Genomic DNA, 25,747 nt, shown 5'->3' with positions numbered 1-25,747 from the left:
AGGCACAGCAATCAGACAAGAAAAGGAAAAAAAAGCCATCCAAATTGGTAAGGAAGAAGTAAAACTCTGTATTTATAGCTGACATTATATAGAAAACCCTAAAAACTCCACCAAAAATTTGTTAATGAATTTAGTAAAGTCCCAGACTACAAAATCAATACACAGAAATCTGTTGCATTTCTATATACTAATAAAGAGCTATCAGAAAAATTAAGAAAACAATCCCATTTACAATTTTGGCAAAAAATAAAATACCTACAAATAAACTTAACCAAGGAGGTAAAAGACCTGTACTCTGAAAATTATGAAACACTGATGAAAAGAAATTGACAATGACATAAATAAATGGAAAAATACCATGCTCATGGATTAGAAGAACCAATATTGTTAAAATGTCCATAATATCCAAAGCAATCTACATATTCAATCAAATCCTTATCAAAATACCAACAATATTTTTCACAATCCCAGATTTCAAGTTACTATAAAGCTATAGTAATCAAAACAGTACAGTACTGGCACACACACACAAAAATAGATCCATGAGAATAGACAGCCCAGAAATAAGCACTCACTTATATGGCCAATTAATCTTTGACAATGGAGGCATGAATATATAATGAGGAAAAGACAATCTCTTTAATAAATGGTGCTAGGAAACTATACTAGTTTATCAGACCATACATAAAAACTAACTCAAAATGGATGAAAGACCAAAATACGAGACCTGAAACCATAAAGCTTCCCCAAGAAAACATAGCTAGTAATGTCTTTGACATCAGCCTTTGCAGTATTTTACTGGATAATTTTTTCTCCCCAAGCAAGAGAAACAAAAGCAAAAATAAACAATGGGGACTACATCAAACTAAAAAGCTTTTCATAGTGTAGGAAATCATCAACAGAGCATAAAGAGAACCTAGTGAATGGGAGAAGGTATTTGCAAATGATATATCCGATAAGGGGTTAACATCCAAAATATATAAAGAATTCATATGACCCCCCCAAAGCCCTAAATAATCCGATTAAAAATGGGTAGAAGACCTGAACATTTTTCCAATGAAGACATACAGACAGACAAAAGACATATGAAAAGATGCCCACCATCACTAATCATCAGAGGAATAAAAATCAAAACCACAATGAAATATCAATTTAAACCAATCAGAATGGCTAGTATCAAAAAGACAAAAGTGTTGGTGAGGATGTGGGTAAAAGAGACTAATCATGTACAGTTGGTGGGATGTAAATTGGTTTGCCACTATGAGAAACAGTATGGAGGTTCATTAAAAAATTAAAAATGGAAATACCATACAACCCAATAATTATATACCTGAGTTTTTCTGAAGAAAGTGAAAACACTAATTCAAAAAGATTTATGTACCTCTTTTTTGCATAATTATTTACAATAGCCAAGATATGAAAGCAATGCAAGTGTGCAACAGATGAAGGGATAAATACAATGTGATTTGTTTGTATGTAGGCATGTGTGTACACACGTACACACACACACTGGAATAATACTGAACCATAATAAAAAAGAATGAAAGCTTGCCATTTGAGACAACATGAATGGACCTAGAGAGTATCATGCTAAGTGAAGTAAGACAGAGAAAGACAAATACCACATAATTTCATTTATATGTGGAATCTAAAAAACAAAACAACTGAACAAACAAAAGAAACTGACTCATAAATATAAGAAATTGGCGGTTGCCACAGGGAGGTGGGTAGTAATAATCAAAATAAGTGAAAGAGATTAAGAACTACAAACTTCCATTTGTAAAGTAAGTCACAAGCATGAAAAGTATATAGGGAATATAGTGAATAATATTGTTACTAGTTTGCATGGTGACAGAATACACTAACCATGCTTATCATATTGTAAGTATGTATGGTGACAGAATACACTAACCATGCTTATCATATTGTAAGTATATAATTGTTGAATAACTATGTTGTACACCTTAAGCTAATATTATATGTCAATTATATTTCAATAAATACATAAAGATTTAAAGCTGGAATTCCTTAAAACAGTGAGATACTGGGTCCAAGATGGCAATGTAGGGAGACCCTGAACTTACCCTTCTCCACAGATATGCCAAATCTATACCTGTTTATACAGCAATTCCTCCAGAAGAACCGAGGGCTGGTCGAACAGTTTCCTCACAACAAAAGTGACCACATAGACAATGGCAATATAGATAGAGACATGGCAATGAAAGGACCACCCACTCCTGATGCTGCAAATAGCAATGGAGAGAGAGAGTACTGAGGGACCATAAGCAGATTTGTCTGCCCTGTGGTACAGAACAAAAGCTGCAGTTTAAAAGGGTAACTAGAGGGGTGCCTGGGTGGCTCAGTCAGTTAAGCGTCTGCCTTTGGCTCAAGTCATGATCCCAGGGTCTTGGGATTGAGTCCCGCATCAGGCTCGCTGCTCAGCCGAGAGTCTGCTTCTCCCTGCCCCTCCCCTCCCCACTCGTGCATGCACACTCGCTCGCTCTCTGTCACTCTCACAAAAATAAAATCTTAAAAACAGTAAAAGGGTAACTACAATACAAGTGAACAAGCCCTAGAACCCTCCCAAACAGTAGGAGCTGCTGGAATTCTTTCCAGGTCAAAGGGGCAGGAGAGTGCCACAGTTTATGCTCTCCTCAACATTGATGGCACAGAGTGGAGCAGGGTCTGCACACCAAAGCCAGTCTGCAGTCTGTGAGTTTTGGGTCCCTAGGCCACTCCAGACCTAGATACCCTGGGGCACAGGAAAAAAAGCCATGGTTTAAAAGAGTGACTAAAATATAAAGGAACTAGCCCTAAGACCATACAAATGGTGGAGGAGTGGTGGGTCAGAGAGGCTGGTGAGCACCAAGGTTTACACTCCCCTTCCACCTTGATAGTATGGATAGGACTAGGGTCGATGGCCTACCACTTCTGTGAGCTCTGTGCCCCTAGCTCACACTAGCCCTGGCCATTCCAAGGTGGCCCCAGTGCATCGCATACTGCAGCTCCAGCATATCACCAAGGTGGCACAGGCACAATGCATCCTAGAACACCCTGGCTTAGAGTTCATCAGGACCTCCTGGCTCATAGTTGCTTTGGATCCAGCTGCCCTGCCAAGGTACCCCCATGCAAATAGGGGGCCCAGGACACCATAGCTTGCACCTGCTTCAGCTTTTCTGCCAGAGTACTCTCTGTGTGGGGAGTCTTGGGACTGTCTCAGCCCATGCCCACTTCAGAAATGGCCATCCCACTATGGCAGTCCCAGCACGGAGTGCCCTGTGATGCCAGCCACAGTGCCACCCAGTGAACCAAAGTTACCAGGCACATACAGCCTACACAGGGTACAACCATACACAAGACCATTCCTTCACATTTCAGAGAAGCAGCTGTTCTGCATAATTCACAGAAACAGCCACAGAAAGCCAAAATGAGGAGACAGAGAAATATGCCCCAAATGAAAGAACGAGACAAAAACTTCAGAAAAAGAAGTAAAAGAAACAGATAAGCAATATGCCTGATAAATAATTTAAAGTAATGATCATAAAGATGTTCACTGTATGAAGAGAAGAGTGGAAGAACTGAGAGAGAACTTCAACAAAGAAAATATGACAAAGAACCAATCAGAATTGAATACAATAACTGAAATGAAAAATATACTGGAGGAAATCAATAGTTTTGTGGATGCAGAATAATGGATCAGTGATCTGGAAGACATGGTAATGGAAAGCACCCAATCTGAACAGCATAAAGAAAAAAAGAATTTTTAAAAAATGAGGACAGGTTAAGGGATCTCTTGGATAATATCAGGTAAACAAAGATTCACATTATCCCAGAAGGTGAAGAAAGAAAGGGCCAGAAAACTTATTTGAAGAAACAGATGAAAATTTCTCTAACCTGGGGAAGGAAACAAACATCCAGGTTCAGAAAGCACAAAGAGTTCCAAACAAGATGAACCTAAGGAGGTCCACACCACAACCTATAATATTTAAACCATCAAAGATTAAATACAGAATCTGAAGGGAGCAAGAGAAGAGAAAAGTTATATACAAGGGACCCCACAAGGCTAACAGCTGATTTTTCAGCAGAAACTTTGCAGGTCAAAAGAGTGACATTGTATATTCAGAATGTTGAAAGAAAAAACCAGCAACCAAGTTATATTCTACCCAGCAAGGTTATCATTCAAAATCGAAGGAGAGGGAAAGTGTTTCCTAAACAAACAAAAGTTTAAAAAGTTCATGACCACTAAACCAGCCGTACAGGAAATGTTAAATGGACTTCTTTAAGTGGCAAAGGCCATAGTTAGGAGATATATAGGAATTAAAAAATGTAATACCTAATAACATATACATAAAACATGGAAGGGGTAGTGAAAGTGCTTTTTTAAAAAGATTTTATTTGTGAGAGAGAGAGTGTGTGTGTACACAAGCAGGGGGAATGGCAGGCAGAGGGAGAAGCAGGCTCCCCACTGAGCAAGGAGCCCGATATGGGACTCAATCCCAGGACCCTGTGATCATGACCTGAGCCAAAGGCACATATTTAACTGACTAAACCACCCAGGCATCCCCAAAGTGCTTTTAGAATGTGTTTGAATTTAAGTTACCATGAACTTAATACAGACTTCTATATACATAGGGTGTTATATATGAACCTCCTGGTAACCACAAACCCATACTTACAATAATGTAAGGGAATTTATTACCCCACTTACATCAAAGGATAGATCATCCAGACAGACTGTCAATAAGAAAACAGTGTCTTGGTGGGAATGTAAACCAGTACAGCCACTCTGGAAAACAGTATGGAGGTTCCTCAAAAAGTTAAAAATAGAACTACCCAATGATCCAGCAACTGTACTACTAGGGTTAATCCAAAGGATACAAAAATACCAATTCAAAGGGACACATGCACCCAGATGTTTATAACAGAATTATCAACAATAGCCAAATTATGGAAAGAGCCCAAATATCCATCAACTGATGAATGGATAAAGAAGAGGTGGTATGGTATGGCATGGAATATTATTCAGCCATCAAAAAGAATGAAATCTTGCCATTTGCAACAACGTGGATGTAGCTGGAGAGTATTATTCTAAGTGAAATAAGTCAGAGAAAGACACCATATAATTTCATTCATGTGTGGAATTTAAGAAACAAAACAAATGAACATGGGGGGAAAAGAGAGGCAAACCAAGAAACAGACCCTTAACTATAGAGAACAAAATGATGGTTACTGGAAGGTAGATGGAGGGGGCGGTTTAAACAGGCACTTGTTATGATGAGCACTGAGTATTATAAGTGATGAATCACTAAATTCAACACCTGAAACTAATATTGCACTGTATGTTAACTAGCTGGAATTAAAAATTTTTTTTGTAAAAAAAAGAAGAAAGAAAGAAAACAGTATCTTCGAAAAAACAAATGAGACCAGGTGGACTTAAAAGATATGTACAGAACCTTCCACCTAAAACCAACAGAATACACATTCTTTTCACGTGCACATGGAACATTTTCTGGGATAGATCACAAGTGATGCCACAAAACAATTCTCAATAAATAGAAGACTGGTATCATATGCATCTTTTCTGACCACAACACTATGAAACTAGAAATCAGTCAAGAAAAAAACTGGAAAAACACAAATATGTGGAGGCTAAACAACAGGCTACAAAACAGTTGGTCAAAAAAAACAAAAAAATCAAACAGGAAATCAAACAAATGGAAAAAATGAAAATGAAAACACAATGTTCAAAATCATTGAGATGCAATGAAAACAGTTCTAAGAGGGAAATATAAATCAATACTGAGATACCTCAAGAAACAAGAAAAATCTCAAACACTGTAACCTTACAATTATAAGGAACTAGAAAAAGAACAAGCAAAACCTAAGATGAGTATAAGGAAGGGAAAAGTAGAGATCAGAATAGAAATATATGAAATAAGGACTAAAAAAAACAATAGAAAAGATCAGTGAAACCAAGAGCTGCTTTTTTTAAAAGATCTACAAAATTGATAAACTTTTAGCCAGATTCATTAGAAAAAAAAAAGAGAGGATCCAAATAAATAAATTCAGAAATAAAAGAGGAGAGGTAACAAAATACTACAAAATACAAAGGATTAAAATAGACTACTACAAAAAAATTATATGCCAACAAATTGGACAACCTAGAAGAAATGGATAAATTCCTAGAAACATAATCTTCCAAAACTGAATCAAGAAGAAATAGAAAATCTGAACAGACCAATTAATAGTAACAAAATTGAATCCATAATCAAAAGACTCCCAGTAAACAACAGTCCAAGACCAGATGGATTCACTGGTGAATTTTACCAAATGTTTAAAGAAGTCAGTACTGGGGTGCCTGGGTAGCTCATTGAGCATCTGACTCTTGGTTTTGGCTTGGGTCATGATCTTAGGGTTGTGGAATTGAGCCCCACATCAGGCTCTGTGCTCACTGCGGAGTCTGTTTGTCCCTCTCCCTCTGTTCCTCCCCCTGTCGTGTGATCTCTCAGTCTCTCTCTCAAATAAAAAAAATAAAATCTTTAAAAAAATAAAGAGTGAGTACCTATTTTCCTTAAACTATTCCAAAAAAACAGAAGAGGAGGGAAACTGCCACATATATTCTATAAGACCAGCATACCTTGATACTAAAACCAAAGACACTTTGTTACAAAGAAAGAAAACTACAGGCCAGTAACCCTGATGAACGAAGATGCATAAACCCTCTACAAAATATTAGCAAACAACATTGAATGATACATTAAAAAGATCATTAACTACAATTAAGTGGGCTTTATTCCAGGAAGGCAAGGATGAGTCAATATTTGCAAACCAATCAATGTGCTAAACCACATTAACAAAATGAAGGATAAAAATCACATGATTGTTTCAAAGATGTAAAAAAAAAACATTTGATAAAATTCAACATCTGTTTCTGATAAAAGCTCTCAATAAAGTGGGTTTACAGGAACATGCCACAATATAATACAGACCATATATGAAAAACCCACAGCTAACATAATGGTGAAATGCTGAAAGCTTTTCCTCTAAGAACTCAAAAACTAGGATGTCCTCTCTCACCACTTTCATTGAACACAGTACTGGAAGTCATAGCCACAGCAATCAGACAAGAAAAAGAAATAAGAGGCATCCAAGTTGGTAAAGAATAAGTTAAAATGTCACCATTTGCAGATACAATACTGCATATAGAAAACCCTAAAGACCTCCACCAAAAAACTACTAGAAATGATAAATTCAGTAAGATTGCGGGACACAAAATTAATACACATAAATCAGTTGCATTTCTATATACTAATAAGTGGCACAAAGAGAAATTTAAAAAAACAATCCCATTTACGATGGCACTAGGAAGAAACTTAACCAAAGAGGTGAAAGACCTGTACTCTGAAAACTATAAAATGTTGATGAAAGAAATTGAAGATGACACAAAATGGAGATATTCCATGCTCATGGATTGGAATAACCAATATTGTTAAAATGTTCATAATACCCAAATCAGTCTATAGTTTCAGTGCAATTCCTATTAATACCAACAGCTTTTCTCCCCACAGAACTAGAGTAATCAAAAATTGGTATAGAACAACAAAAGATCCCAAATAGCCAAAGCAATCTTGAGATGTATCACAATCCCAGATTTCAAGATACACTATAAAGCTGTAGTAATCAAAAACAGCATGGTACTGACACAAAAACAAATAGATCCATGACATAGAATAGACAGCCCAGAAATAAACCCACACTTACATAGTCAATTAATCTTCAACAAAGGAGGCAAGAACGTACAATGGAGAAAAGACAGTCTCTTCAACAAATGGTGCTAGAAAACTGGACAGCTACATGCAACAGAATGAAACTGGACTACTTTCTTACACCATACAAAAAAATAAGCTCCAATTGTATTAAAGACCTAAATGTTAGACCTAAAACCATAAAACCTTAGAAGAAAACATAGGTAATAATTTCTTTGACAGCAGCCTTAGCAGTAATTTTCTAGACCTTGTCTCTTCAGGCAAGGGAAACAGATGCAAAAATAAACTATTGGGACTACACCAAAATAAAAAGCTATTGCCTTTTCCTCTAAGAAAAGCGAAGGAAATTATCCACAAAACAAAAAGCAACCTACTGAATGGGATTAGATATTTCCAATGATCCATCTGACAATGAGTTAATAGTCAAGATATATTAATAATGTATACAACCCACCCCCAAAAAAGCCCATCAAACAATCCAGTTAAAAAATGGAAAGAGTACCTACCTGAATTTTTCCAAAGAAGACAAACAGATGGCCAATAGGTACATGAAAGAGACCTCAACATTACTAATCAGCAGAAATATGCAAATCAAACCACCATGAGATACCACTTTACACCTTTCAGAATGGCTCTAACCAAAATGACAAGAAATAAATGTTGTTGAGGATGCGGAGATAAAGGAACCTTCAGGCACTCTTGGTGGGACTGTAAGTTGGTAGAACCACTGTAGAAAACCACATGGAAGCTTCTCAGAAAATTAAAAATAAAAATACTATATGATCCAGTAATTCCACTACTGGGAATTTACCCAAAGAAAATAAAAACACTAACCTGAAAAGATGTATGTACCCTGTGTATTGCAGTATTATTTGTAATAGCTGAGATCTGGAGACAACCCAAATGTCCATCAGCAGATGAATGCATATGTGTGTATATACATATACACATATACACACACACCCTCAACCATAAAAAAGAGTAGTAAGATCTTGCCATTAAGACAGCGTGGATGAACCTAGAGGATATGCCAAGTGAAATAAAGTCAGACATAGATAAATACATGGAATCTAAAAAAACAAAAAGCAGAAACCCATAAGAGAGAAAAACTGAGGGTGGGATGTGGGTGGGGGATGGGCAAATGAGTAAAGGGAGAGTGGAAGATAAAGGCTTCCAGTTACAGAATGAAGAAGTCATGGGATGATCTTCTTCTTCTTCTTCTTCTTTTTTTTAACATATAATGTATTATTTGTTTCAAAGGTACAGTACAGGTCTTCAGGAGGGGAAGAATGAAGGGGGGGAAATCGGAGGGGGAGACGAACCATGAGAGACGATGGACTCTGAAAAACAAACTGAGGGTTCTAGAGGGGAGGGGGGTGGGAGGATGGGTTAGCCTGGTGATGGGTATTAAGGAGGGCACATTCTGCGTGGAGCACTAGGTGTTATGCACAAACAATGAATCATGGAACACTATGTCAAAAACTAATGATGTAATGTATGGTGATTAACATAATATAATAAAAAAAAGAAATCATGGGATGAAAGGTACAGGGAATCTAGTCAATGGTATTGTAATAGCGTTGTATGGTGACAGATGATAGCTACGCTTGTGGTGAGCATAACATAAGATACAGACTTGTGGAATGTAACATTGTGTGTCAACTATACTTCAATTAAAAAAAAAAAAAACCACTGAGATATTTGTGCAAGTACAAAGAGACCAATGAAATAAAGAGCCCAGGAACATTCTATACACTATCACATTTACAAAATACTAATGTCTTCCCCACCAGAATGGCTAAAATGCAAAAGACAGACAATATCATGCATTGAGGATGGGGCAAGCTCTACTGTTATGATGGAAAGAGCCCAAATGTCCATCAACTGATGAATGGATAAAGAAGAAGTGATATATATATATATATACACACACACACACACACACACACACACACACACACACACACACACACACACACAATGGAATATTACTCAGCCTTAAAAAAGAATGAAATCTAATACTACACCACTGCATGTTAACTGGAATTTAAATAAAAACTTTAAAAAATAAGAATATATAAATTGATTAAAAAAAGATATGCCTCTTTGGCATATTGATTATTCTAAGTTGGTATTTTTTAAGAAACTGTAGACACAAGAATATGTCTGAAATCCCAGTTTCCCTCCCTTAAGAGACATTTCCATGTATAAGGGAAATCTACATTTGTAAGGGTGTCTCCCTCAGTATCAGAAAGAGGGGGATAACTCTTAGATGCCTAGAAACTGTTACCAGTGGAGAAGGCATGAACTTAAATCTGCATGACAACTTTAGCCTTTTTTACTATGCTTTTTATGGTAACCTCCCATAAATGATCCTCTACCTACATCTTATCTTGTCTTTAGATGGAGATGGTATTTAAGGTGATGGCTTCAGCTATTTTGGTGAGATACTCAGTTTTCTTGGGTCTCTCCCATGTATACAGGAAGTATATATATTATTAAACCTTGTTTCATTTTCTATTAATCAGTCTTTTTTTTTTCCTTGGGTTCTTTTAAACTTAAATACAATTAGCCAACATTCTCTATTTATCAGTCCTGTGTAAACCTGGTTTTTAGTCTGGGTGGAAAAACCTTGAAATACAGAGGAAAACTTTTTTTCCTCTCCCATACTATTAAAGCTGAATATATGAATATATCCTGTGTCCCAGCAAATCCACTTTTAAGCACATACCCAGAAGATCTGTGTATATATCTGTTAAAAGACAAACACAAGTATATTCATAGCAACACTATTCACAATAAGCCCCAGGCTTGAAAGAATTCAGATACCTGGCATAGAATAAATAAAATTGTATATGTTCATCTACTGGAATACTGTTATATAATAAAAGGAAAGAATTACTTATATACAACAATATAAAAGAATCTCATAAAGTATAAATAAATAAAATTGTATATGTTCATCTATTGGAATACTGTTATATAATAAAAAGGAAAGAATTACTTATATACAACAATATAAAATAATCTCATAAAGTTAAGTGAAAGGAGCCAAAAACAAAATAATAATATAGATTCCACTTATTTAAAATTTGAAAGAAAGGTAAAGCTAATCTATAGTATTATAAGTAAAGATAGTTCGGCTGGGATGTAGTATCTTAAAGTGGATATGAGAGGGCTTGTGTGGTCCTGGTAATGTATGTTACTTGGTCTGGATAATGGTTACAAGACTGTTTACTTTGTGAAAATCCACTGAGTTACATTTATGATTTGTGTGTTTTTCTGTATGTTATACTAGAATAAAAAATTTAAATAAACTTTCAAATTGTTCAGATTATTATCATTGAACTTATCCTTTGGCAGCTCTTGCTTTTAGTTGTGTTGACGGCTACCACATGTGATAATTTTTACAGACTCTTCCATGTAGACTGAAATACTTCAACTTACTTATTTTTTTAAAAAGATCTTATTTATTTCTTTGACGGAGAGAGAGAGCACAGCAGGAGGAGTGGCAGGGAGAGGGAGAAGCAGACTTTCTGCAGAGCAGGGAGCTCCACGTGGGACTCGATCCCAGGACCCTGGGATCATGACCTGAGCCGAAGGCAGATGCTTAACCGACAGAGCCACCCAGGCGCCCTTGAAATACTTCAACTTGAGTGCTCTTGTTATGTTACATAATTTACCTTCTTGCTTGCATCAAGCAACACTTTTGAAAGCCAAAAACTTATTTTCTGCTTTCAGAAATGTTTGAGAAAGCAGAGTCGAACTAAATTGAAGGGATTTGAGAGAAAATTAGCTTTCCCCAGCATGATGTGGGCTATATGGAAGAACTAGACAGAAACTGCCATTAAGAAACTAGAGATTCTTTCCTAATTCCTTTTCTAATTTTGAGTGGGAGTCACCCCAGTTTTCTAAAATAAAAGTGTACTAGAACATCCATCTGAATGTTCACCTCTTGATAGTTACTGTTGTTACTGAATGGTATCTTTGTCAAGGGAGTAATCAAGGTCAGAGGGTAAAGGCCTGAAGAAAAAAGGCTGAAAAGCAGGGAGGTACAGGGTTTCAGTGAAGAAAGATATTTGCTAGAAATGAGGCAGGGCTCAAAAAGACTCTGGCTAGGAAGTATCAGCTGGCTACAGGAATCTAATCAAAGCATTCACAGGGCACAGAAAGCATACTGGGGAATAATGGAATTTCTTCCTTTTTCTGAAATTTTGTGATAATTTCTTCACATTCCTTTTCACCCTTACTAACTTTAAATAGCTTTAAAATGCAAAACCTCCATCCTTAAAGAGAAGCTGGCAATTGCTCCCTCTGGCTGCAAATAGCATTAAAAAAACAAAGATGATCAATCACTGGAGAGGCTTGTTATAATAATTTGAAGCAAACTTACAAAGTAGAAATCTATTAAAACTTCCTTTCTCAGGAGTTCCACAAAGAAATGAATTCTTTTGCAATTCTGAGGGCCCTTTGCCTAATCTAGGAATAGTAAATACCAGGAAGAATAGCAATTGGGATGTCCAGAGATCAATAATTCCAGATTTAGTCACATTAGACAAACTAAGTTTAGGGAAAAGGGAGCTCATGTTGATATTATAATAGTTTTTAAAACTATCATTTTTATATATTATAAAGTTTTGTATGGACCTTTAGATTAAATAGTTTTCTGATTGGTCTTCTTTGGAAGACTACACTGTAAAACAACTAGTGGCTTCTAAAAGAAACAAGTCACCCATCAAACCTAAAAGCCCATGTGAAATACTTTGATATAGGACAGAATTCCTTTGAGATATGACATGTCTATGTATATAAATAATTATATAAGTTTCTGTGTTGGCTAATATTAATAACGGTGCTTACGATAATAACTACCTCAAAAATCTTATGAAAACAGTGTCTTTTTGACTTTTTGCTAAATGGTGATTAATCAGTGATTATTAATTTTTATATCAACACTGTTCCCACTTACATATCCATATTGTACTACCTACCCAGGCTTAATTCTTTTTTAAAAGTCACTTTCTTACAAAGAAAGTAATTCAAATTAACCAACCGGGCCTTACAAACATAAATATACATGATACTGAGTAAGTATTGACTGAAACAAAAAGCACTTAAAAAAACCAGCATTAATTCTTACCAACTCCAGAGGTTATTGATTCTGCATCAATGTCACTAGCTCTTTTTCTTGCCACTTCAGCTAGTGCCAATTCACCCTTATCTAATGCAAAGTAATGGATGTCCTTTGGAAAAATAAAAAAATAAAAAAAAAAAGGTTAATCCAAATAAATCTTGGTCAAGTTACAAAGAAGATTTTGAGCTAAAGAGCTTACTGTTCAGATTACAAAACAGACATGGCCGATGAATATTTTTTGTGTTTTAATTCTCTCAGTTTTCTAGTATAAGCAAATTTTCTTGAATTGTAGATTATAACTATACCTAATAGCATTATTTAAATAAGTTATTTTAATTCTTCAGGGAAAAAGACAAGTTTTTAAACCAAATGTTCGACATACTCAGTTTTGTCAGGAAATAAAAACATTTATTGCTATGTTCTTTGGTGAGATTTTAATATCTGAGATGACTTCTTCAAAATTCAATTGTGTATAATATTATGATAAGCGTTTTACAAGAAATACAACTACACAAATTTGTCTCTGACATTTATGTGTCTGGCACATACTACTTTGTTAACATTATTAATATTACTATTATCTTGAACTCATACAGTCAGCAAATAATCAGCACCTACTAAGTGTTAGGCATTGTTCTGGAATATAGAGATCAATTACAATTCCATGTCTCAAGAAGCTGTGAGCCCAGTGGGGAGACAGATCATTGTGAACAGTTAATTACATAATGTGTGATAGGTTTTATAACAGATATTTGCACAAATATTTGCTGTGGAGTTAAAGAGAAGGAACTGATCTTTGCTCTGAGTCTTGAAGGACAAATAAGAGTTATGCTAGGAGGGAAAATAGAGAAAAAGCGACAGAATTAGTATCTGGTGCATTTTTTAGAAGTTCAGAATATTTACTGGCTGCAGAGACTTCCAGGGAAGATGGCAGAGTAGGAGGATCATTAGCTCACCTCATCCCATAAATACCACTAGATAACACCCACATCAGTGTAAATAACCCAGAAAATGACCTAAAGACTGACAGACCAGACTCTCTACAGGTAAATGCAGAGAAGCCACATCAAAGAGGGCAGGAAAAGTGGAGATGCTGTCAGGAGCCAAATGGACCCACAGGACTGTCCCCAGGAAGGAGGGACACTGTGGATGTGGAGCGGAGAGAGAAGCAGACCCCCACATCAGGCACACCAGGCATCCGAGGCATGGGGGACACACTGGGAAGACAAATCGTCATAACATTTGGCTTTGAAAACCAGAAGAGCCTAACTTCATGAGTTCTTACAATCAGTGGGCCATTACACCTGGAACTCTAAAAATCAGTGGGCGCGGTTCTAGGAGAGCAGGGAGAACAAGAGGAAACTGACTTTCTGCCCTTAATCTTTTTTACTACAAACAGCCCCCCTGAAATACAGCATAGAAGCAGCAGTTTGAAAACTGCCTGGGGTATATGGGGATGAGATTTATTTACTAATCTCAGAGCATGTGCTGGAGGGGCAGGGATCTTTGGGAGACTTCTCCAAGAACAAAATGCTGCTGGGCACCATTTCACTCCCTTGTCCAACCCCCACCCCCAGCCTAAATATATGGATACCTGCAGGAACCAGCACAGCACCAACATGTTCCACCTAGCTTACTTACAGTGCACCTTGCCCTGGTGCACTTCTGCAGATCTGCATCCCCAGTCCCACCAGTCTTGACAAGTTTTCCCAGGTGGCTGCAGGTACTCTCCTTTAGTAGACTGGTGAAGACCATCCTGGCACCGCATGCCCCACCCCTACATTCTACAGCAGACTTTCTTCCTCCAGTATGTCCTTGGCAGGATCCCATCCAAAGTGGTACCACAAGACTGGCAGTGTGCAAGCAGCCCTGACAGGGGTGAGCACCACTCCAAAGTAGAGGGTAAGATAACCCTATACTCCAATCCAACTGTGGCTCCAGAAGTGGGCTGGGAGCAGACATCAAGTCTGACTACAGGCTCCACCCACCAACAAAAACTCAGGGGAAGCACCTTGCAGTTTGGTGGTACTTCATCTCTGGTAAATGCCTGGTTTGACTCAGCTCAAACCCAACACGGCCCCAGAATGGCCCATTTTCAACACAGTGATCAAACTCTGCACACAAAAGGCAAAGAGAGTCATTGTAGATGACAGAACTAAAGGTAAATGCAGCTTAGCCACACAGTACTGCACATGCAACACACACAGGAGATACCCTGAAGCTCCAGGTTCTGTGAACTGGGGACATTGCACTGCAAGGCACTACATGACCTCCTCTTCATAAGGCCACTACTTCCTTTTTTTCTTTTTAAGATTTATTTATTTACTTTAAGAGAAACAGAGAGCGTTGGTGGGGACAGAGGGGAGGGAGAGAGAGAAACCCCAGCAGACTCCCTGGTGAGCACAGACCCCCATGTGGGGCTCAATCCCACAATCCTGAGATCACAATCTGAGCTGAAATCAAGAGTTGGGTGCTTAACTGAGCCACCCAGGTGCCCCTAAAGCCACTACTTTCAAGAGAAAGAGATATAGTGGACTTTACTAAAACACAGAAAAAGACACCAAGAGTTAGACAAAATGAGACAGAGGAATATGTCCCAAATGAAAGAACAAGACAAAATCACAGTGAGAGCTAAATGAAATGGAGATAAGTAATACACCTGATAGAGAATTTAAAGTAACGGTCATAAAGATATACTCAACTAGACTTGAGAAGAGTAGAGGAATTCAGTGACACCTTCAAAAAAGAGACAGAAAACATAAAAAAAAAAGAACTAATGAGAGACGAAGAACTCAATAACTGAAATAAAAAATACACTAGATGTAATAAATAGGAGAGTAGAGGAAGCGGAAGAACAGATCACGGACCTGCAGAAGAGAGTAACAGGAATCAAGCTGACTGGAGCGAGAGGGACAAAAAATAATGAAAAATGAAAATAGATTAATGGAACTCAGCAACACCATCAAGCATAACATTTACATTATAGAAATCCCAGAGGAGGAGAGAGAGAAGAGGGACTGAAAATTTATTTGAAGGAATAATAGCTGGAAACTCCCCAAATCTGGAGAAGGAAACAGAAATCTATACCCAGGAGGCACAGAGATTCCCCCAAAAATTAACCCACAGAAGTCCACACCAAGACACATAGTAATTGAAATGGGGGGAAAAAAAACAGCAAAAAGGAGAGAATTTTAAAAGCAGCAAGAGAAAACAGTTACATACAAGGGAAATCCTGTAAGACTCTCAGTGGATTCCTTAGCAGAAACTTGTAGGCTAGAAAGGAGTGGCATGATATATTCAAAGTGCTGAAAGAAAAAACCCTGCAGCCAAAAATACTCTATCCAACATAGCAAGCAATCACTCATAATACAAGCAGAGAGAATTTCCCAAATAAAAATTAAAGGAATTCCTCACCCTAAACCAGCCCTATAAGAAATGTTAAAGGGGACTCTGAGTGGAAAGGCAAGTCCATAGGCAAGAGAAAGAAAAGTAGGAAGCAAAAAGGCACTAAAATTAAATATACCTATAAAAATTAGTCAAGGGCCTCACAGAATAAAAGGATGTAAAGTAGGGCACCATATACATACAACAGGGCTGGGAAAAGAGTAAAAACATAGTGCTTTTAGGATGGGTTCAAACTTAAGTGACCATCAACTAAACACAGACTGATATACAGAAGATGTTATATATAAACGTCATGGTAACCACAAATCAAAAACTGATACTAAATAGGCAAAAAATAAAGAGAAAGGAATCCAAGTATTATCACTAAGAAAGCCAGAAAACCATGAGAGAAAAGAGCAAGAGAACAAAGGAACAGAGAAGAACTACAAAAACAGCCATAAAACAAGTAATAAAATGACAATAAGTACATACCTATCGACAATTACTCTGATTGTAAATGGACAAAATGCTCAAATCAAAAGACATGGTGATGGAATGGATAAAAAAAGCAAGGCCCATTTATATGTCTGCCCATTTCAGACCCAGAGGCACATTCAGACTGAAAGTGCAGGGATAGAAAAGCACTTATCATGCAAATGGATGTGAAAAGAAAGCCAGGGTAGCAATACTTACGCTGGACAAAATGAGCTTTAACAGAAGGTTGTAATAACGGAAAAAGGACACTATATAATCATAAAGGGAACAATTCAAAAAGAAGGTGTAATAACTGTAAATATTTACACACCCAACATGGCAGCCTCTAAATATATAAAGCAGCTAATAACAAACATAAAGGAAATAATCAATAGTGATACAATAATAGTAGGGTACTTTAACACCTCACTTACATCAATGGGTAGATCATCCACACAGAAATTCAACAAGGAAACAGTGGCTTTGAATGACACACTAGGCCAGATGGATCTAACCGATGGATCTGGACCAGATCTATTCAGAACATTCCATCCTAAAATAGCAGAATACACTTGATTCAAGTGCACATAGATTACTGTCCAGAACAGATCACAAGGTTAGCCTGCAATAATTTCAACAAATTCAAAAAGACTGAAGTCATACTATGCATTTTTTCGGACCACACTGCTATAAAACTAGAAATCAAACACAAGAAGAAATGTGTAAAGAACACAAATACATGGAGGTTAAATAACATGCTATTAAGCAACAAATGGGTCAACCAAAATATCAAAGAGGAAATAAAAAATTACATGGAGACAAATAAAAAATAATACAATGGTCCAAAATCTTTGAGAAAAAGCAAAAGCTCTTCTAAGAGGGAAGTTTATAGCAATACAGGCCTGACTCAAGGAGCAAGAAAAATCTCAAATAAACAATCTAATGGAGCTAGAAAAAGAAGAAGAAACAAAACCCCAAACCAGCAGAAGAAAGAAAATAATAAAGATAGAGCAGAAATAAATGAAATAGAAACTAAAAAAACAGGATAACAGGTCAATGAAACCAGTAGCTGATTCTTTGAAAAGATCAACAAAATTGATAAGCTTTTACCCAGACTCATCAAAAAGAGAGAGGGCTCAAATAAACAAAATCCTAAGTGAAAGAGGAGATAACCAGAAAGAATTATAAGAAAACATGATGAAAAATCATATGCCAACAAAGTGGGCAATCTAGAAGACATGGATAAGTTCCTAGAAACATATAGTCTTCCCAAGGTCACTCAGGAACAAACAGAAAATTTGAACAGACCTGCTGCCAGCAATGAAGATAGAATCCGTAATCAAAAAACTCCCAAGAAACAAAAGTCCAGGACCAGACAGCCTCACAGGTGAATTCTACCAAACATTTAAACAAGAGTTAATATATATTCTCTCATACTATTCCAAAAACAGAAGAGTAAGGAAAGCTTCCAAATTCACTTTTGAGATTGCCATTACCCTGATACCAAAGCTGGATAAAGACACTACAAAAGGTGAACACAGATGCAAAAATACTCAACAACGTATCACCAAACCAAATCCAACACATTAAAAAATCATTCACCTTGATCAAGCAGAATTTATTCTTGGGATGCAAGGATGGTTCAATATTTGCAAATACTGCAAATCAGTCAACATGATACATCACATCAAGAGAAAGGATAAAAACCACATGATCAATAGATGCAGAAAAAGGATCAAAGTATAACATGCATTCATGATAAAAACCATCAACAAAGTAGGTTTAGAGGGAACACACCACAACATAATAAAGGCTACATATAAAAAACCCATAGCTAACAACATATTTAATGGTGAAAATCTAAGAGCTTTTCTCCTAAGATGAGGAGCACGATAAGAATGTCCACTGTCACCACTTTTATTCAACACAGTACTTACTGGAAGTCCTAGCCATAGCAATCAGACAATAAAAAGGAATAATAGGTATCTAAATTGGTAAGGAAGAAATAAAACTGGACTATTTGCAGTTGACATGATACTATATACAGAAAACCCTAAAGACTCTACAAAAAAAAAAAAAAACTACTAGAAATGATAAATGAATTCAGCGAAGTCACAGGATATAAAATCAATATACAGAAATCTGATGCTTTTCTATACACTAATAATGTAGTAGCAGGAGAAGAAATTAAGAAAAATTCTCCATTTACAACTGAAGCAAAAAGAATAAAATACCTAGGAAGAAACTTAACCAAGGAGGTGAAAGACCTGTACCCTAAGTATAAAACATTGATGAAAGAAATTGAAGATGACACAAAGCAATGGAAAGATATTTTATGCTCATGAACTAGAAGAATCAGTATTGTTAAAATGTCCATACTACCCAAAGCAATCTACAGATTTATTGTAATCCTTTCCAAAATACCAACAGCATCTTTCACAAAACTAGAACAAGTAATCCTAAAATCGGTATGGAACCACAAAAGATTCTGAATAGCCAAAACAATCTTGAAAAAGAACAAAGCTGGAGGTATCACAATCCCAGATTTCAACAAAGCTATAGGCATCAAAAAATATGGTACTGCAACAAAAACAAATACACAGATCCATGGAACAGAATAGAGAGCCCAGAAATAAACCCATGTTTATATGGTCAATTAATCTTCAACAAAGGAGGTAAGAATATGCAATTGGAAAAAGACAGTCTCTTCAACAAACAGTATTGGGAAAACTGGACAGCAACCTGCAACAGAATGAAACTGGACCACTTTCTTACACCATACATAAAAATAAAATGTATTAAAGACTTGAATGTGAGACCAGAAACCATAAAAATCCTAGAAGAGGCAGTAATTTCTTTGACAGCTGTAGCAACATTTTTCTAGGTATGTCTCCTGAGGCAAGGAAAAGAAAAGCAAAAAAAACCTTTGGGATGGTTGGGATATGGAGAAAAATCCTACTGCACTATTGGTGGGAATACAAACTAGTTCAGCCACTGTGGAAAACTGTGTGGAGGTTCCTCAAAAAAAAAAAAAACCTCTTAAAAATAGAACTACCCTACAATCCAGCAATCCCACTACTGGGTATTTACCCAAAGAATGCAAAAACATGAATTCAAAGGTATACACGCACCTCTATGTTTATTGCAGCATTATTTACAATAGCTAAGATACAGAAGGAGCCCAAGTGTCCATCGATTGATGAATGGATATACTAGATGTGGTACATATACACAACAGAATATTATTCAGTCATAAAAAATAATGAAATCTTGGGGAGCCTAGGTGACTTAGTTAAGTGTCTACCTTAGGCTCAGGTCATGATCTCGGCTCAAGTCATGATCCCCTTTGGCTCAGGTCATGAGTCCTGCATCAGGCTTCCTGCTCAGTGGAGAGTCGGCTTCTCTCTTTCCCTCTGCGCCTCCCCCTGCTTGTGCTCTCTCTCTTGCTCGCTCTCTAATAAAATCCTTAATAAAAAAATAATGAAATCTTGCCATTTGCAATGACATGGATGGAGCTATTGAGTATAACAGTAAGTGAAATAAATCAGAGAAAGAAAAATATCCTATGATTTCACTCATGTGGAATTTAAGAAACAAAACAAAAATGAACAAAGAAAAAACAGACAAACCAAGAAACAGACTCTTAACTATAGAAAACAAATCAATGGTTGCTAGAGTGGAGGTGTATGGGGGGTATGGGTGAAATAGGTGAAGGGGATTAAGAGTAAGCTTGTCATGAGGAGCACCTGTAATGTACAGAATTGTTGAATTACTATATTGTGCACCCAAAACTAATAGATCACTGTATGTTAACTATACTGGAATTAAATTATGAAAAGGATTATTTACTGGTTGCAAAGTTTTGGAGACTCAGACACATATATTTACTGGGAATATAAGACTTTCTAGAGCAGGGGTCCATAAAGTATGGCCTATGGGCCAAATATAGCCTGCCTTTTGTAGAGTCCTCAAGTTAAACATGGTGTTACATTTTTAAATGGTTGGAAGAATTGTGCTCACCACTCTTATTTAACTCTAAATGGCTTTGGAATTAGCTTACGCTACAAACTTAAAAATATTTCAATCTAAAATTGCAAGGCAAAATACTACTTATATATGAAACTTATAGTATGATAAAGTAATTTCAATGATTGCCATTTTTTTGACTTGCAAGTAATGTCAGGCTGTGTTATACATTCCCTGAATTGTGAAGAAATAAAGGGAGATCTCCATTCTACACAAATTCCTGCAGCAATATATTTTCTGATTTCAATCCACAACAGTGTTTTTCAACCTTGATGCAAGTGCAACAGAAATTTCCATATTCCAAAGTCTATTTATGCATCTGAGGAATTTTAACTGGGAGTGATTAATTTGTAATAAAATGACATGCTAAATGGCATTCTTTAAGTCTTCTAGTTAACAGAATTCTAAAAATGTCATCTAATTGGTGAATATACTCAATTAAAACCATATGCCCATGGACTGATATTAATAGGAAAGAAATTTGCAAAAGTGAAATACATAAAATCATCATAGATCAGCATTAAAAGATGAACATGTTACAATAGATATTTTTTAATAAGGAACACCAACTTTCGGCCCTAATTTAAGTGAAATGTTATTCCCCCAACAGAAAATTCCATTATTTACATTTGTAAACTTGTACTATCAAAACTACTCAATTATTGTATTTCTAATTTAGTTAATAAAGATTAATGGAAGTTTGTGTTTTTTTGTTATATGCAAGTACTTATAAACTCAATTTTGCTTCTTGGTCTACAAGCCTATAATATTTAATATATGGACCTTCTCAGGAAAGGTTTGTTTATTGTGCATCTTAACAATGTATTAGTATTTAAAATTATAACAATGAAAAACTGGAAGCAATGTCAGTGAACATCAATTGAAATAATTATGTGGGTTTTTTTTTCTTTTAAGCCAAGAGTGTCACTACTGTATTCAATTAGCTAATATTTTAAGACTTTTACATTTGTGTTCTTACTTAAGAAAAGTCAATGACTTTACTTGGGCTTAACAGCTAACAAGCCCTGACTGCTATGAAGGTTATACTAGCCTTATAAAATAAGTTGGGTGGCTTTTTTTCTATTTTCTCTTCTCTGGCAAAATTTATATGTGATTATTCACTGAAAATAAACAAAAGATATGCAATAAATTTGAGAAGAAATTACCATTACTGACAAACATAAGTGAACACCTGATTAAAATACAGACACACCTGCTTATGGCTGAAAAGACTATCTGTGATAGAGATCAATTCTGACCACAAATAATCTGTAAAATCCAGTGGAATTACAATTAAAATCACTTCAAAGGTTTTAATGGAACTTGATAAGTTGATCTTAAAGTTCTTATGTCAAAGCAAATGGTCAAGAATATCAAAGACTTACTCTAACATTAAGACTATATAGCACTTTTATATAGACATACAAAGCGCAGAGAAACATACCCATACAAATATGGTTTTCATTGTGAGTTACTAACTCTAGTACTTTATGTTTAGCAGTGATGTAAGTGTTGGCTGTAAGATCTGTGGCCCACAAATTACTTCTGGAACATTCTGGCTTTCCTTTTTATTATTTTTTTTATTTTGAAGGAAACAATCAACAAAAGATTTTTTCTAATTTATTTAAATTCAATTAGCCAACATATAGTACCATCATTAGTTTTTGATGTAATGTTCAATCATTCATTAGTTGCATATAACACCCAGTGCGCATCACATCTTGTGGCCTCCTTAATGCCCATCACTTAGTTACCCCATCCCCCCACCAACAACCTTCCCTTCCGCAACCCTCAATTTGTTTCCTAGAGTCAAGAGTCTGTCATGGCTAGTTTCCTTCTCTGATTTCTTCCCACTCAGTTTTCCCTCCCTTCCCCTATGATCCTCTGACCTACTTCTTATGTTCCACATATGAATGAAACCATATAATTGTCTTTCTCTGATTGAGTTATTTCACTTAGCATAATACCCTCCAGTTCCATCCATGTTGATGCAAATGGTAGGTATTCATCCTTTCTGATGGCCGAGTAATATTCCATTGCATATATGAACCACACCTTCTTTATCCATTCATCTGTTAAAGGACATCTCAGCTGCTTCCGCAGTTTGGCTATTGTGGACATTACTATGAACACTGGGGTGCAGGTGCCCCCTTTTTTTTTACTACATCTGTATCTCTGGGCTAAATGCCCAGTAGTGCAATTGCTGGGTTGTAGGATAGCTCTATTTTTAACTTCTTGAGGAACCTCCGTACTGTTTTCCAGAGTGGCTGTACCAGCTTACATTCCCACCAACAGTGTAAGAGGGTTCCCTTTTCTCCACATTCTCGCCAACACTTGCTGTTTCAGGTCTTGTTAATTTTAGCCATTCTAACTGGTGTGAGGTGGCATCTCATTGTGGTGTTGATTTGTATTTCCCTGATGGCAAGTGATGTGGAGCATTTTTTCATGTGTCTGTTGGCCATATGTATGTCTTCTGTGGAGAAGTGTCTGTTCATGTCTTCTGTCCATTTCTTGACTGGATTATTTGTTTTTTGGGTGTTGGGTTTGAGAAGTTCTTTACAGATCTTGGATACCAGCCCGTTACCTGATACGTCATTTGCAAATATCTTCTCCCATTTCATAGGTTGCCTTTTAGTTTTGTTAACTATTTCCTTTGCTATGCAGAAGCTTTTTATCTTGATGAAGTCCCAAAAGTTCATTTTCGCTTTTGTTTCCCTTGCCTTTGGAGACATGTCTTGAAAGAAGTTGTTGTGTCCGATGTCAAAGAGGTTGCTCCCTGTGTTCTCCTCAAGGATTTTGATGGATTCCTGTCACACATTGAGGTCTTTCATCCATTTTGACTTTATCTTTGTGTATGGTGTAAGAGAATGGTGCAGTTTCATTCTTCTGCATGTGGCTGTCCAATTTTCCCAACACCATTTGTTGAAGAGACTTTTTTCCATTGGATATTTTTTCCTGATTTAAGATTAGCTGACCATAGAGTTGAGGGTCCATTTCTGGGCTCTCTATTCTGTTTCATTGATCTGTGTCTGTTTTTGTGCCAGTACCACTGGCACAAATTGATGATTACAGCTTTGTAATAGAGTTTGAAGTCAGGCATTGTGATGTCCCCAGCTTTGGTTTTCTTTTTAACATTCCCCTGGCTATTTGGGGTCTTTTCTGGTTCCATACAAATTTTAGGATTGTTTGTTCCAGCTCTGTGAAAAATGTCGACTGTATTTTGATAGGGATTGCACTGAATGTGTAGATTGCTCTAGGCAGCATAGACATTTTAAGAATGTTTATTCTTCCAATCCATGAGCATGGAATGTTTTTTCATTTCTTTGTGTCTTCCTCAATTTCTTACATAAGTGGCCCAGGGCCAAAAGACTGCAGTCCCCCCTCTTCAATAAACCTTCTGGGACAGTCTTCACCTTTGTTTGTGCCAAACTCTGCAGACTCTTGCCATGCATGCCCACAGGAATCTTCCCGGAGGGAGTCCGAGGGACCCCCGCATGTTACTGCCCTTTGTGTGCCTTGGGAATGCAAGCAGTTGCGGGTTTGTGCGCATACCCTGCTCTGCTGCTCCCAGCCATGGCTGGGTGTCACCCTACTGTCCTTTCCAGGGGCCACCGCTGCCCTGAGAGCTGTTGCCCAGCCGTTTTGCCCCTTCCAGGGGATGGTAAACGGCCCATGCGTTCCAGTCCTTTTCAGGGTGTGCAGGCAGAAATTGGTCACCCAACTGGTCCAGCTCAAGGTTTATGGTGACCTGAGCTGCAAGTCCCCTCCTGGGTTCATTGACCATAACCAGTTTCCCCACTCCACTAATTGGGCACTCTGCCGGTTCAGGCACTACTGTTCATTCTGTCTCCTGGGATCCTGAGACCACAATGACCCACCTAGAATTCTGCCCTTTTCATCCCCTGAGCCCCTTTCAAAAAGGGATATCTCTCACTGGAGCAGATTTCTAAGGGCTCCGGTTTGTGCTCCAGGGTTATGGAACTTTCCAGTAGCCAGCTTATGGAGGCTCCTTCCCCACTCTGTTTATCTTCTGATAGCTCCCTGCAGATTCATGACTCTGCACCTTCTACCTTGCAAAAAGCAGTCAATTTTCCACTTGTAGAGTTCCAGATCTATTTTCTTACATCTCAGGCTGAATTCGTGGATGTTCAGAATGGTTTGATAGATATCCAGCTAACTTCAAGGGACCAGATGAAACGAGGTCCCCTACTCTTCCACCATCTTGCCTGCTCCCACATATTCTGTCTTACTCTTTCATTTTTCCTTAATTCTATGATTTCTCCTCTTTATTTTTTAATTGTTATAAAGAATTGGAGTCATTAGTTTGAAGAGAGTAAGCCTCAACAGTTATTATATCTGTACCATAAAGGTTTTCGTTCCTTAATCTTTCTGTTTACAGTCTATTTATTTGCTGATACACTTGTGAGCCTCCTTGCTATTCATGTATCTGAATGTAGTCTTTGGCAAAATGTAGTAGAGAATATATCCCTTTAACTCCATGCTCCTCAGTTTGACATAGTTCATGAATCTTTAGGGGGTGATACAAGACTCTTTCGGGTCTGATGCACAACATATCTAGTATCTATATCTCTTGCCAATTGACTATCCTCTAGCTTCACTTATTTTTTAACTTTTGGATAGTTTTAGTGTTGGAATTTAATTTAAATGTTGGATATATACAACTAAGTGGGTTCACATACCTCTGGGAAATGGTCATATTCTAAATGAGTCAAGAAAATAAAAGGCACTTGGCTTTAAATTTCATTTTCATGTCTTGTACCTGACTAGGCCAGTACATACATGAATACAGGATATCGAGTAAAGCTGGTTGAGACTAAACTAAACTAAACTGTACTGTTAAATCATACATTAAGACATTTCAAGAGGCCACTACCAAGACTGACATGCCCTTCCACTCATCCTGGGTTCAAATTCAATTACTATTAATAAAAAATCATTCCAT

The 25,747-nt window shown here is 36.9% G+C and overlaps 1 protein-coding gene across 7 annotated transcripts in view; it reads right to left on the bottom strand.

The window, feature by feature from the left end:
* LOC113937823 (WD repeat containing planar cell polarity effector) overlaps positions 1-25,747 on the bottom strand; it is a 435,562-nt gene that overhangs the window by 126,987 nt on the left and 282,828 nt on the right. For all 7 annotated transcript variants that reach the window (XM_027622691.1, XM_027622688.1, XM_027622689.1 and 4 more), the window contains one exon: positions 12,907-13,009. In XM_027622691.1, the coding sequence (XP_027478492.1) occupies positions 12,907-13,009 (103 nt within the window). The remainder of the gene's footprint in view (positions 1-12,906; positions 13,010-25,747) is intronic.

This window comes from Zalophus californianus, chromosome 8, assembly GCF_009762305.2.
Source record: "Zalophus californianus isolate mZalCal1 chromosome 8, mZalCal1.pri.v2, whole genome shotgun sequence".
Taxonomy (NCBI): Eukaryota; Metazoa; Chordata; class Mammalia; order Carnivora; family Otariidae; genus Zalophus; species Zalophus californianus.
Note: the sequence above shows the minus strand (reverse complement) of the source record. Positions and strands in the feature narration are given on the sequence as shown.